Source organism: Vigna radiata, chromosome 11 (genome assembly GCF_000741045.1).
Source record: "Vigna radiata var. radiata cultivar VC1973A chromosome 11, Vradiata_ver6, whole genome shotgun sequence".
In the NCBI taxonomy this organism is placed as follows: domain Eukaryota; kingdom Viridiplantae; phylum Streptophyta; class Magnoliopsida; order Fabales; family Fabaceae; genus Vigna; species Vigna radiata.
In genome coordinates this window covers 9101041-9114417 of record NC_028361.1, presented here as the reverse complement: position 1 = coordinate 9114417, position 13377 = coordinate 9101041, and the positions used below count along the sequence as shown (strand labels likewise).

The 13377-nt window shown below is 30.0% G+C and overlaps 1 protein-coding gene across 1 annotated transcript; it reads right to left on the bottom strand.

Annotated features, from left to right (window-relative positions):
• Positions 1-7298: 7298 nt before the first annotated feature.
• Positions 7299-11296, bottom strand: LOC106777018 (vacuolar protein sorting-associated protein 25). Its single transcript, XM_014664515.2, has 6 exons — positions 10924-11296; positions 10510-10649; positions 10323-10376; positions 10150-10238; positions 9988-10063; positions 7299-7575 (listed from the first exon to the last, which is right to left on the bottom strand). The coding sequence occupies exons 1-6, from the start codon at positions 10980-10982 to the stop codon at positions 7454-7456; spliced, it is 540 nt and encodes a 179-aa protein (XP_014520001.1). The 5' UTR covers positions 10983-11296; the 3' UTR covers positions 7299-7453.
• Between the last annotated feature and the right edge of the window lie 2081 nt (positions 11297-13377).

The window sequence follows — 13377 nt, the reverse complement described above, 5'->3', positions numbered from 1 at the left end:
CACCTGAATCAATTATCCAATCACTACCCTTAGTAACAACAGAAAGATTAAGAGCAAAGTTAGATAGACCTGACTTGGCCACAAATCCGGCAGCAGTAGAAATATAACTCTTGGAAGCAACGGAAGTTCCAGAATTATGTTTCTCCGATTGATTGTCATCGGAAGAAGCCATCAGAAATATTCAATGAAAAAAAAAACATTGATTCCTATATTGTAGAGGATATCAGTGTTTGGCTCTTGATACCATAATAAAAGATTTAAAGAATAATTCTGATGTATTATTTCAAAGAGTAGAGTACCATATATATACATATAAGCATCCTATAATTCTTCATCTATTAAAGGAATGACAGATGTACAAATCTGCACAAATTAAAATAATATCTAAATTATAACTAACACAATATTTGATTGCCTAATATCCTTTAATAGAATATTTAGCATATCTTAACAGTCATAACCAGGTACTTCGTGTGATCGATCACAAGCACTTTGAGGATTGGGTGGAGGAGACAACGTTTTCTATATATATCTCTTCTCCAATAGCATTCTTCATTGATGTTAATAGTCTGATCTAAAGATTCATTGATCTTACAGTGAGAGTGACATTAATTATGAGTCCTTCGTAGAAAGAGTTGGAAATTATACCAATAACACCAAATAACTTTACTTTCTCATTGAAACATTGCTTGATAACATGAATGAATTATCTAAGTTCAACATAAATTTACGACCGAGGTTTAGGTCTCAAGTAATTTATGTCACCCATATTTATATCGGAATATTACCCAATTTCAAAGATTAAAATATCTAGTATAAAAACTTATTTTATAATAATAATTAGGAATGTCAAAAATATTTATACACACGCGAGTCTGAAGATAAAATCAGTATGAAATGAATATTATAAATAAATATTCATAGATACATATATTTTATATCTATACACCGATAAAAGAATCATTGCAAATGGTTGATATATATTACTCTATCATTATCAAATTCGTATAAAAAAAATGAAACATACAAAGTCAAGGGTTTACAGACCAATGCACATTATTCCAACCATCAACTTTGGCAACTTATTTTTAATCCACCTTGCGGCTCTTTTTTTATTGGTTTATGTTCTTGCTGTAGGTGTCTTTGGGTCTTCCTACGCCGTCCTCCGCTATTAGTCGCCCGGTCCTGCACTCTTCGTGTTCGGTTGTCCGTTGATCTAAGTTAAGACGTCTCTTGTTAAATCCGGTCGGGTACCTGCTAAAGGCACTCCGACGCTCAAGTCAGTGTTCGGTTTTTTAATATCAAGGGTAGAGATAGAAAGAGAGTGAAATAAATGTGCATTAAATGTGTCTGCCTACCTCTTACCTTTGACTTATATTTATAGTTTTCTTCGTGGGCCGATGATTAGTGAAACCTTAATTACGGTCCAATCATAGGCCCACCACAGTTGATTTGGTCTTATCCTAATCTTACGTGTTTACCATACCTTAACCTGCAACCTCTACCGATCGTCCACGTTGTCCGTCTTAATGGGTGATTCTGGTGAAAAATTGATGCGTCTTGAACTTATTCTTTCATCTGTTTGGATTTAAGGTGTCGTTCGTCCCTGGTGCTGTCTCTGGACGTCCGGTAAGGTTTACTTTTTTCTTTTAATATGCTTACTATAAAAAATTTCATAGGAACTATTAATTCCTTGGTAAATGGGAGGAAGGCAATATGATATGGCTAATAAAAAAAACACCAATTTGATAGTAGTTCAGTGCATCTTTGCATATATTTTGTTTTTAATTAATTGAATAAAAGACACGTCAACTTTAATCTGCATTACTTTATTTCATTAAAAATAGACAGGATTAATACATGATTATTCGTCTTTTCCAATGTGTTTGGAAGAATAATATATACAAAAATCAAATAAATAAAGTAAACATTAATATATTTATCCGAAAAAATAGTTATGAAAATATCTAAAGAAAATCCATCTTTTAATTGAATCGAAGTTGAGAATCTAGTTAAAACGAGAAGAAAAGATAAACCTTTAAATCCCACTATTAATGGTTAATTATCCAAATAAAACATGAGTAAAATTAAATCAAAATTAATTGCCACAAACAGAAAAAAAAGTGAAAATTTAATGAAAAAACTGTGTTTGTTGATGAAAAACTCAAGAATTATGTTACTTAAAAAATTACAAATTAAAATGGTTTGAATTATCAAATATTTGGCATAGTATAAACTTAAGATTATACCTTTTATATTTACGAAATCTAAAGATTTTTATTTTTTTTCTGACAAATTAATACCACAAATTTAAAGTGGGACAAGTTTTATTTAAATAAATTAATAATGTCTCGTATATATTTTTAGACCAAGGAATCTAAGCGATTTCTTTTTCAATTCAATAAAATAATGACAAAGTTAGTCAGAATAAATAAACGTCTCGTCAACTTTGGTGTTGTTTTGTTTTCTTCTTACTGCATTTCCTATTTGTTTTTAGTTCAATAAAATACTAATTAAGTATCATCATTGACCCAAGTCTATTTTAATTGTATTTCTCGATATTATAAAGGAAACATCATGCATGCAGCTTGTTATTTTTTTATTTAACATTTTCTGAGAGTTGTAATACTTTATCTTTTAAATGTTATTTTTGTCAAGTCGGAATTTGAAATATATTGCTCAAATTTTAATATTAAATTTAATATTTAAAACCATTTGCTTTATTATTATTGTTGTTGAGTTTACATTATTATTTTAGCGGTTGAAAAATTCAAATTAACTAAAATAAAGTTAATTATTGTATATAAATAGCTTTTCTTATATTTTCAGTTTGTGAAATTGTTTTAGATATAAATTTTATTCTTTTAACATTTGTATTTTTGTACGTCGAGTACTTCTGGACTATATTAATATTGGTTTTGTTCTAGAAGATGTTAGAATCAAATACATTTGAAAATTTTATCTTATGAGAACAAAAGCAGAAACACTTATATAACTTCGATTTCAGTTTACCATAACCTATAAATTTACAAAATTCTTAAAATTATCACCACATTTCGTTAGGTGAGTTAAAAGATCAAATATGCATTTGTGAAAAAGCAAACTTTACAATAAAAAAAAAATATCTATATATATATATGTAACATCCCAAAAATACGCCTAAGACATATAAAGTGGATGCAACATGTTATAATAATGTAAAGTAGTTAGGAGTGGAAATTCAGATGAAATGTATATACAGTACAGTCATCCAAAATACAAGAGAAGGAATAAAGCTCTACTTATAGCATAGAGTCTTTCAAAATGATACAAAAGAAGATATAGCTAAATATATACAATAGAAAAGAACTAATTTATACTACTCTACTCTATCAACAACAGTATTTGGAGTATTTAGCAGCTGCTCCAACGGGGCCTCTGAAACCTCTCCTACCTCTGCTCACATCCATAATTGAATGATCATCGTAGAAGAAACAATCACAAACAAAACAGACAACACACATGCAAGGATAAGCTAGATTTCAATAGATAACAAGTCAATAACAGTTAAATATAATAAAAGAGACATTCAAGCCATTTCAATCCAAGAAGAACAGTTTTAGTAAATTAAAAGTTATGGTTTAATTTAGGTGGTGCTAGTTTTAGACTCGTCTGGACCCGGAATGAATATCGAGCTATGGCGGGTCATGCACTTGTGGTGGCCTCTACTGCTTTNCAAAGCCATTGCCAATGGGTTTCACCCTACCACACACAAGGTTAGTCCGTTATCACTCACCTTAGCCCATATAAAATGGAGACAACCAATACTAGGACCCCCTACTACTCTTCACCACATGAACTAATCTTCTCTAAGTGAGATTGAATAGTCATTAGAGCTTTAAGGGCAACCCCCAAGACTGAGCTACCTATATTCATTCCAGAAACTTACTTAGATCTCATTCTCATAACTTAATTTGATCTCACCTAGAGATGTACTTAAATCACATTACATTTCACACTAACTTTACTTACTTTAATTCTTAATGTTATACATGAAGTTAGGAGATTAATTTGGTTTTGTTACATTATCAAGCATAGATCAATCCAATAATATTAATAGAAGTCATATAAGAGGAACCATAACAAATACATGAATCATCACACAAGGAAGAAGAGGAAACAAGAATTACATATTTTCAGAAAAACATCACTTATTAATACAAATATCTATATAATCTTAAATTACCAATACTTAGGTAATTCAAATAGCTTAGAAACCCACACCATTGGCTCCGGAAGGGTCAAAAACCCCCAGAACGACCTAGAGAACGTCCAAAACGGACGTCCGGAACCCCCAAACTATCAAAAACAGACAAGACAGCAGAAAATGGCGCCCGTTAGGGGCGCCCGAGCGTGAATTCTGCAGATTTTATGCAGATTTTGCAGAACTCACACCCTCAAAATCTGTTTTAGGCCATTTGTTGGACTTTGGACACTCTTAACTCGATCTATAGGCTAAATCTAACTTGTTTGAAGTCTCACACACCATCACAACTCAAAACTCTAAGAGATATGCAAGGAAATTGGATCTAAAACTCTAATTTGCTCATCCTAGAGGCTCAATATGAATTATACCATTTAGAAACTGTCTTTAACTCTTTTGGTGCTACCTACAAGTCATAATTGGCTTATCTAAAATACCTATATGTCCCAATTCAAGTATAGACCCCTAACTCAAAATTTCATTACCCAAGTTCCCTAAATTAACTCATATTTTGTAATTAACTTAACTCTCTACTTACTAACTGCAGCAAACTAAATTCCCACCCTTTTCCAACCAAATTCACATCATCACATAATCATGTAACTCAAAAATTGTCTACCTATTGGTTCATATCAGCTTCAGAATATAAATACTCTATTTTAGTTCATGCATTTTCCATCCAATTCAAAATACAGTAATTTCTTCACCCAAATTACACATGCATCACACAATAACAATTCTATCTAAAGGATCAAACAAGAATACAATAATTTCAAACAGAACTTAGAACCTAGCTTCCCTTACCTGGATTTCGTACAGAACAACTCAAGAGTTCTTCTATGTTTCCTTCTAAAATTCCAGAATTTTCCCCCAACCCTATGGATCGTAGAATTTGAGATTAAAACAGCTTTTAAAGCTGAAATTGAAAAAGATAATCGAAAAGGAAGGAATCAAGAGCACATGCAATTGGTGGGTTGCATGTTCTAAGACTCGAAGAAGAAGAAAAAAGGAAAAAAAAAACACTTACCCTCTGTTGACAGCAGAATGATTCGGTGCCAATGGAAACCTTGGGTGTCGAGGTGCTTTAGTTAGCTACAAGAGGGAGATCAAATGGTTCAATTTACTGAATTCTGGAAAGGGAATGAAATAAGCAAGGAGAGAAAAAGAGGTTGTAAGCAAAGGTGTGTGTAAGAAAAGGGGTCTTCACAATATCAAATAAACAACCAACAAGTAAACTCAAAATAATTCATATATCAAACATACAAGTAAACTCTAAGTTACAGGAACCGAATCTTGAGAACCAAAAGTGTTAGCCTTATAATGGCAATATTGTTGTATCTTTATACTAACTTTTTTCTCTCTACTATAATGAGCTTTGACATATTGTAATATTCTATAATTAGATAAATCATAATCAATCATTTTATAATCTAAACAAAATAGAGACAAGTTTCTCATACTCCAAATGAACAATAAATATAGATCTTGGTTTTTTCACTAAAATTTGGTTAAGTAATTTAGATAACGAAACGAACATTCAATAAAACACAAGAAAAAACTTCATGAGATTTATTTACAGTGTAAATATATACCTATTACATGTGTAATAAAAAAATAATCGCTTTCGATTTTCAATATTTCGAAGAAAGATCATGTATACAAACTGAACAAAGTTTTCTTAAGTTTTATATATACAAAGACAAATTCCTTTGTCCAACCAAAAACATGAAAAATACAAAGATAAGTTCCAAATTCCAATATCTAAAACTCTTCTTATATCATCCAAGGAAGAAAAGGAAAATTCATAGAATCCTCCGTAAAGAGGAATCGTCTTCGAGTGATCCTCCATTCTAGCAAGATAAATTTTTTCAACAACTTGTAAAGAGATCATATCTCCTTCTTTGACTCAAGAAGAATGTAATTGTAACAATTGAATATCAGTAACTTTATTGAGATATTGAACAAATGTTTTTTTTTTTTTTTGTGCTTACACAATCCAAGGTGATTTAGAGGAATATGACTTGAGCATTGATCAAGAAAGGTGTGAAACTGAAAAAAAAAAAAAAAAAAAAAAAAAAAAAAAAAAAAAAAAACCAAATGCTGGTCTTCTAATGAAATAAAGTTTATAAAGTTAAAAACTATTTTTTAAAATTATAAAAAAAAAATCAAGTTTTACTCTCTTCTTTTCAAATTACAATGAAATTTGATTTTAATACATCAATAAAGATTATAATATACTATTTAAATTAAATCATACATAGAAAAAATTTAACTAATAATAATTTAAATTTAGAAATAAATTTTGAATTTCATGATAATATATTAAATTTTTATATTATAGTAAACGAAATATTTTTATATTATAGAAAATACCACAAAAATCTAAAAAACTTTATAGATATTAAATCAGTCAAACTGTACAGGGATAAAAATTATTTAAGTGAATTTTAAATAAAACAAAAAATAAAGATAAAAGATAACAAAAAGATTACTTGGTTAGTTGAAATTGATAATATATCATTTGAAGATAACTATAAAAAAAAATATATCTAATCAAGATTATAATACGACGAAAAATGCTTTAAAGATGTGTGTAAATTTTATAGATATAGAATAAAGCAAGAAAATTAGAAGAGAAAAAAGATATTAGGCAAAAGAAAAAAAAAATATAATACTACGATAACTCTATATATATATATAGCAAACCCATATAAATATAGATATTTTAGTAATTTAAGACGATGATAAAAACAGAAATGAATATTGGATTAGGACGGGGATGAAAACGAAATAAATAAATAAATAAATATATATATATATATATATATATACTCATCCTCACCTCCAATCCCATTTAAAAAAATCAAATATTACTTCTCCTCATATCTATATTTTGACAATGCAAAATTTTCCATCAAAATAAAAATAAGTTCGAATAATACATATGAAAACAAGTTTATTTGTCATTCTAAGAGTAATGGGACAAATCATTTTAGACATAACGAGTAAAAGGTGAGTATTATCCGTTTCCGACTTTATCTAATATCCTGCTTAGTTAAGACAACGAAGCTTCTAAGACTCATATTGATAGCAATTAACTACAGCTTGCTCTTGAACATCAACAAACTCATCAAGTAAACAACAGCAAAGGATTCTATTGTTGATTACAAATGTAAGATCCACCGAAATTCAATGGAGTAATACACAAAATTATATAGAAAATTTAACTCCTTCATCGTCAGCTGAAGTTCCTTTAAAGACCACAAGCTTTCCTTTCTGTTCCAATAGTTTCAGTGCACGATTTAAAATAGTTCGATCTATTCCATGAAGCTCTGCAGAATATAAAAAACAAAGAGAACCAACTTCGGTCAAAATATTTGCAAAGTTCGGCAGGTAAGAAATAACTACAACATATTAAGAAAAAAGAGTAGAAACACACATAACATCAAAAAAGAAAAAATATGGAAAGACGTTTCAACAAGACTATCGACACAAAGATTTGCATTCCATCAAACTACCAAGACACATCGCTGGACTTCCGTCACCAAGACTTGGCACAAAGATCCCCGCTTGAATCCACCATCAATTCCAATATACTCAATTAAATAAGTCACCAAGCCAAACCATTAACTTTAAGAATCTCCCCTCTCACAAAAAGAGGATCAGAGGTATGGGACACACAAAAACAAAGCAAAAACAGAAAACGACATGAAACTCTTGCCACCGTCCACAAAATTGTCTCAAAAGTATTCATTATATCACATCACATTACAAGTGTTCTGGGCAAACCTGAGAAACCCTCCCCCATTACAAAACCACCCCCCTCTAATTTAGGGTGGCAACCCCCTCTCTCTAAATTGTGTGTATCATCTTCACAGGATATAATTACATAGTAAAGGTTCATGGCTTCCTTCATAAATAAGACTTAGTGGGCCTTACTTTCCAACCTCTGCATCTGCGTCTCATTATTATAATGAATGGGATTTTCAAGAGTCAAGATAGATTCACCATCCACTTCGAATGCATCTCTTGGCTTTTAACTTTCTTGTATTAATGTAAGGAAAATTTGGATTGATTTTCACAACAATCCCCCTTTCAACCGTACAACTTTTGCAAGCGAAAACTCAACTTTTAACACGACCAATTCCATTTTATTCCCCAGGGATTAAATGATTAAGTAAAATCATCTCCATTGATTTATATTTAATATTAAACATTTATAATTCTTTTCATTTTCCAATTACTTCTTTTCCTTATTTTCGAATTTTCTGAGATTAAAACAAAATGAAGAGGTATCATCTTCCTCTTCTCTGAATTTGTCCGCGCTCCCATTCTCAAGCATATTTGGTCAGCAGTACAGAAACCACTCTCAACATTAGGAACAAAAATTATAACATGATCTTTCACAATATCGACAGTTACTGTCGTAACAATTCATTCTCAAACAATTAACTGATCACGTAAACACAAAAGGTTGGACAATATCAGTATAAAGTCAAAAATTTTACTGCTATTAGTTTGCCAACGTTTAGAATTTATAGATTCTGATTGAAAAAATTCATCATGAAGCGGAAAATTAGCAAAAGTTACCTACTGGGTTGCATCTATCATAATAAATTGGATAAGGATTGTTCAAGCACCATACATCTTTAGAAATTAGAAGAGACATATTATGGTGGTTTACAAGGGTACTTCTGATTCTGAAGCGAAGAAGTCTACTTTATGAGCTTTTTTTAACCTTCTTAAATAGAGGAAGCCACATCCAAGGACACTATTTTCCGATTTAACAAACGTCCACAGCAGTCTACAAACACCCTTCGCACTGAGAAGAAAATATGTCTTTTGTTTTGCGTTTTTAAATTTTTATTTTTCTTTTAGTTTCAACAACTTAAAAAATTATTTAAAGATAAAAATCAAAGGTTGTCTATTTGTTGGTCTAAACCTTTGCTTCAGCAATAGCACTATTGGTCTGAGGTTCAAGACAATATACTTCCTTTAATCACCAGAAAAAAAATTAAATAAAAAGATAAAAGGTTAAGACTATTTTACCGTTAGTCAACATAATATTTCAGTATAGGTAACTGAAATATTAAGACAACACCAAATCACAAAATTGAAACTAACTAAATTGGTTTTAGATTAAGAAAAATTCAAAGCTCAAAATCTGTAAACCACCACATGCGTATCCTTCCGTTTTAGTTGTTTTTCTATCTGTTCCATTGCTCGCACATTTTGCAATCACCCTTAAGATAAAAATTGAACATAAACTTCTCTAAAAACTATTTCAAAAGCAACAAAAAATGTAAAGATAAATGAAGACTTAATGAATTCTTTTACCACAAATCATATCCAAAAATCCCTTTTGGCATACTGCATCTCTGCCAAGATTGCTTTCATATTATACTAAATTGAATTGAATCTAAATACAGGTGAAGAAATATTTATTGAAAGTTCGATCTTTCCCTCAACTTCCAGAACCACATAAATATTCAAAAGGTCCGATTCAACCAGATTGATTGGAAACAAATAGAGAAGTAACAATATTATTAGAAATACCTACCAAAAGAACGACTATCAAGTCCTAGAAATATACTCAAACCCGAGACAATATGCATTGAAGCAGCATAATCGTCAAATGTCCTATCTCTAAGTATAGCTCACTATAGTAATCATTGTTTAATTAGTCGAAAAAAGAAAAATAAAGGTATAGCTCACTATAGGACCTATAAGCGTTAACAAATTACCTGTTCCCTGAGACTCGGTCCCTGATCGTATTTCTTCAATCGTTACAACACCATCTTCCAGCCCATTGTCTTTTGCCTAATCAAATATTAAAGCAAATTCAATAACTAGGTAGTAAATACTAATTGCAGGCCGTGATTATCAAACTAGTAATTTAAACCTACAAATTGAATTAAAATGTCAGCCCAATCTTGAATCCGATGCCAGAGAATAAGACATTTCCTGTGTCCTTTATCCATCCATTCCGCACGGCCTGTCAAACCAGAGCACACAGTTGAGACATTTTTCCCTGAGCCATTACAAGAAAAATAAATCCACAGATAGAAATTAAGCATACCTTCAGAAACTAAAGCCGAAAGGAAAGCTTCTCTGGCTTCATGAGTAAGAGACCCTGTAAGATGAAAAGTCTTAAAACAATCACACAACAAAAGCCTGGAAACAAGCAAGACCAAATGATAGAGAAACATTCATAGGACTTGTCAACTTCACATAAATGACACAAAAAAGCAGGATTTTTAGCTTACGTTCAATTACATGGTTTGTAAATAGAGGAAATTCTTCTTCAAGGGCAATTACAAATGTCTTCTGAGTTTTACAATAATCCAAAATAAGCTCTTTCCATAGCTGTATCTGCTTCTCTCTTGTGTCTCTTACTGGCTGCAAACTGAAAGGTAGAAGCCAAGGTCACCGGCATAATCAACCACTAGTTAAAGACCGTCTTACTATCAACACTCTTATCAATAAACACTAAGCACTAAACAGTGGATTTGGCAAATAAAGAGGCAAAACAATTGAACCACACAACAATAATAAAATATCACACGCCACCAGAAAACATATCCAATACAGGCAGTGAAAAGGTCCCAGTTACTAAAACAAAATTAAGTTTTCTTCATATAATTGGAAAAAAAAATGCAAGGCATAAAAAGGTAATTTACGTGAAATAGGGTGGGTAATTGAAGAAATGTGGCAGTTTGAAATCTCCCAATTTCTGCATCTTTCAAGTGCTTCAGCGCTATGCACAGGGATTTACGATCTTCTCAGAAGCTTAAACAATTTCCTGCTGATTACTTACAGACACGTAACAGAATATCGTACAGTGCACGTGTAACTGTTGATTTCTCGGGTTGTGCGGACAAAACGGCGAAGGAATCTAGACGTGGATGCGAAGTGAAGAAATGTAGGGAAACTTCGATTCTGCGAACCCTAACAAGATCACGACGGAGGAAGAAGATCCGATACAGAAGCAATCGCGTAGAATGAAACGACTGCGTTTTGCAGGTTGCACACGTTTGGCGCAGTAAAGAATTTTCTTAATTGTCTTCACAGAAATTAATTCTTAAATTGTAGCTTGATATTATTTAATTAGAATATAAATTTCATGAAATATATATTTATATGTTTTTTAAATACTTATAATTACATATAAAAAATTCCTCTTTTTTTATCTGAATTTGCTTTCCAATTTTAGTTTATAAATAAAATATTTTTGAATTAAAATTATTATTTTATTAATTTTATTTTTAAATGATCTTTGTTTGAAATTTAATTATTTTTTTAAAATTTAATATTTTTTAATCATAAAAATATCTATAAAATAAATATAAATTATTTACAACAAAATTATAAAAATTTTATATTTAATTTTATAATAATAATGTTTTTATCATTTTGTATTATCTTTAAAAAAAAATAAACACATGGTGTAGCAGGTATATTTTTACTATTAGCTAACTAATATTAATATTTTAATTTAAAATTTATCATATGATAGTTTGTTAGGATGGTAATTACCTTGATAGGATATTTTAACTAAATTTAACAATTATTTTGTAACTAAAAATAATTTACCCTCACCTCTTCTATTTTTATTTTAAAATAACATATTAGTAACCAATACTCAAATAAAAGTAAAGAACTTAAAATTGCTTAAAAATGTAAAAAAGATAAGGATTTTTTTTTGTAAGAAAATCATTTGAATGATTAAATTATGGAAAATCATTTGTTAGTTTTTCATGTAATTTTAATAAACTATAGCATTCATATTCCTTATTCTATTTAAATTTATATTTCAATAAAATTGTATGTAAATATAATAATAAGTTAATAAACTTAATTATATATTTTATAACTACATATTTCGTATTAAAATAAGATTTTCAACAATATATTTTAAATTTTTATTAGATAATTTATTATTGAGTGACAATTGCTAGCACTCTTAAATACATAAAAATAACATTTTAAAAAACGATGATAGTTTAAAAATAGTGAGATTGGATTATTTGAATATTAAAAAGTTTTAATATAAATAGTTTTATTATAACTTTTCTTTAAGAATTTTTTCTTTCTTCTCATCTGAACTACCTCACGTAAGTTAAGTTTTATCTCTTTTTTTTAGTCTTTTTCTGTTATAAATTACATCTGAGTCTTCTTTCATTTGCATGCGTCTTTTTAATCATTTATGTGAATCTCTATTGATTAATGATCATAATGATATGTCTTGATTGTTTTTGTGATATTTCTATGTGTAGATAGAACATCCTGCAAGTTGGAAGGAGTATCATTGACTAGGGTCTTGTGAGTTTGAAGAGATTTGGGATTTCTTAGAGCAAGTTCATATATCTCTTAGGTAAGGGAAGTTAATTGCATCATTTTAAGTTTTGTATACCTTGAAATACACAATTGTATAATTGTACAGGGAATTGACTAGATGATTGAACTATGTATTAAGTATGACTTGATAATTTGTGGTTAGACTCATAAATTACACATTTTTGTTATATGACAAACTTTGATGAGTTGACAAATTTGGTTTGTGAGCTTGTAGGTTTGAATTTGATTTTCATTTGAGCAATTAGTTAAATGGTACAAGTTTTTGTATTTAAAACTGTTTGAACTAATTTACTAAAAAAAGAGTAACCATTTGATCAATTTGGAAAGTATAAGTTCTCTTGAAAAGTACAAAAATATAGATATGATATTTGATATAGCGTTAAGTAGTGCTAGAATGACGTTGAGTGTCCTACTTTGCGAATAGGATAGTGTTGAGCGATGCTAGGATGACGTTAAATGTCCTATTTTGTGAATGGTTTGATACTAGGCGACGCTAAGATGTCGTTGAGCATCATCCTTGTACTCTAAGTTTGGAGCATTTTAGCTCTAAGGTGTTGAGCGCCAGAAAGTGCAACTAAGCACAACTTGTTGCAAGTATAATAGCATGGAGTGTCACCTTTTGCAAGAAGTATGGCATTGGACACCACCTATGATTATGTTTGAAATTCTTTTCTTCTTTGGTTGTTTGAGATAGAATACAATGTAGTTTATTAAGTTTAAGAGTATCATGGTGTTTATTCATGTATGATATTACAATGAGGATAAGTATTGTATAT

What these genes read in the sequence shown, in the direction of transcription:
- LOC106777018 (XM_014664515.2), bottom strand. Translation starts at nt 10,982, where the DNA reads ATGCAGAAATTGGGAGATTTCAAACTGCCACATTTCTTCAATTACCCA. An exon ending in TACAAACCATGTAATTGAAC is followed by an intron (nt 10,377 to 10,509) that starts GTAAGCTAAAAA and finishes TTCATCTTACAG; the next exon opens with GGTCTCTTACTCATGAAGCC. An exon ending in GACCGAGTCTCAGGGAACAG is followed by an intron (nt 7,576 to 9,987) that starts GTAATTTGTTAA and finishes TATATTCTGCAG; the next exon opens with AGCTTCATGGAATAGATCGA.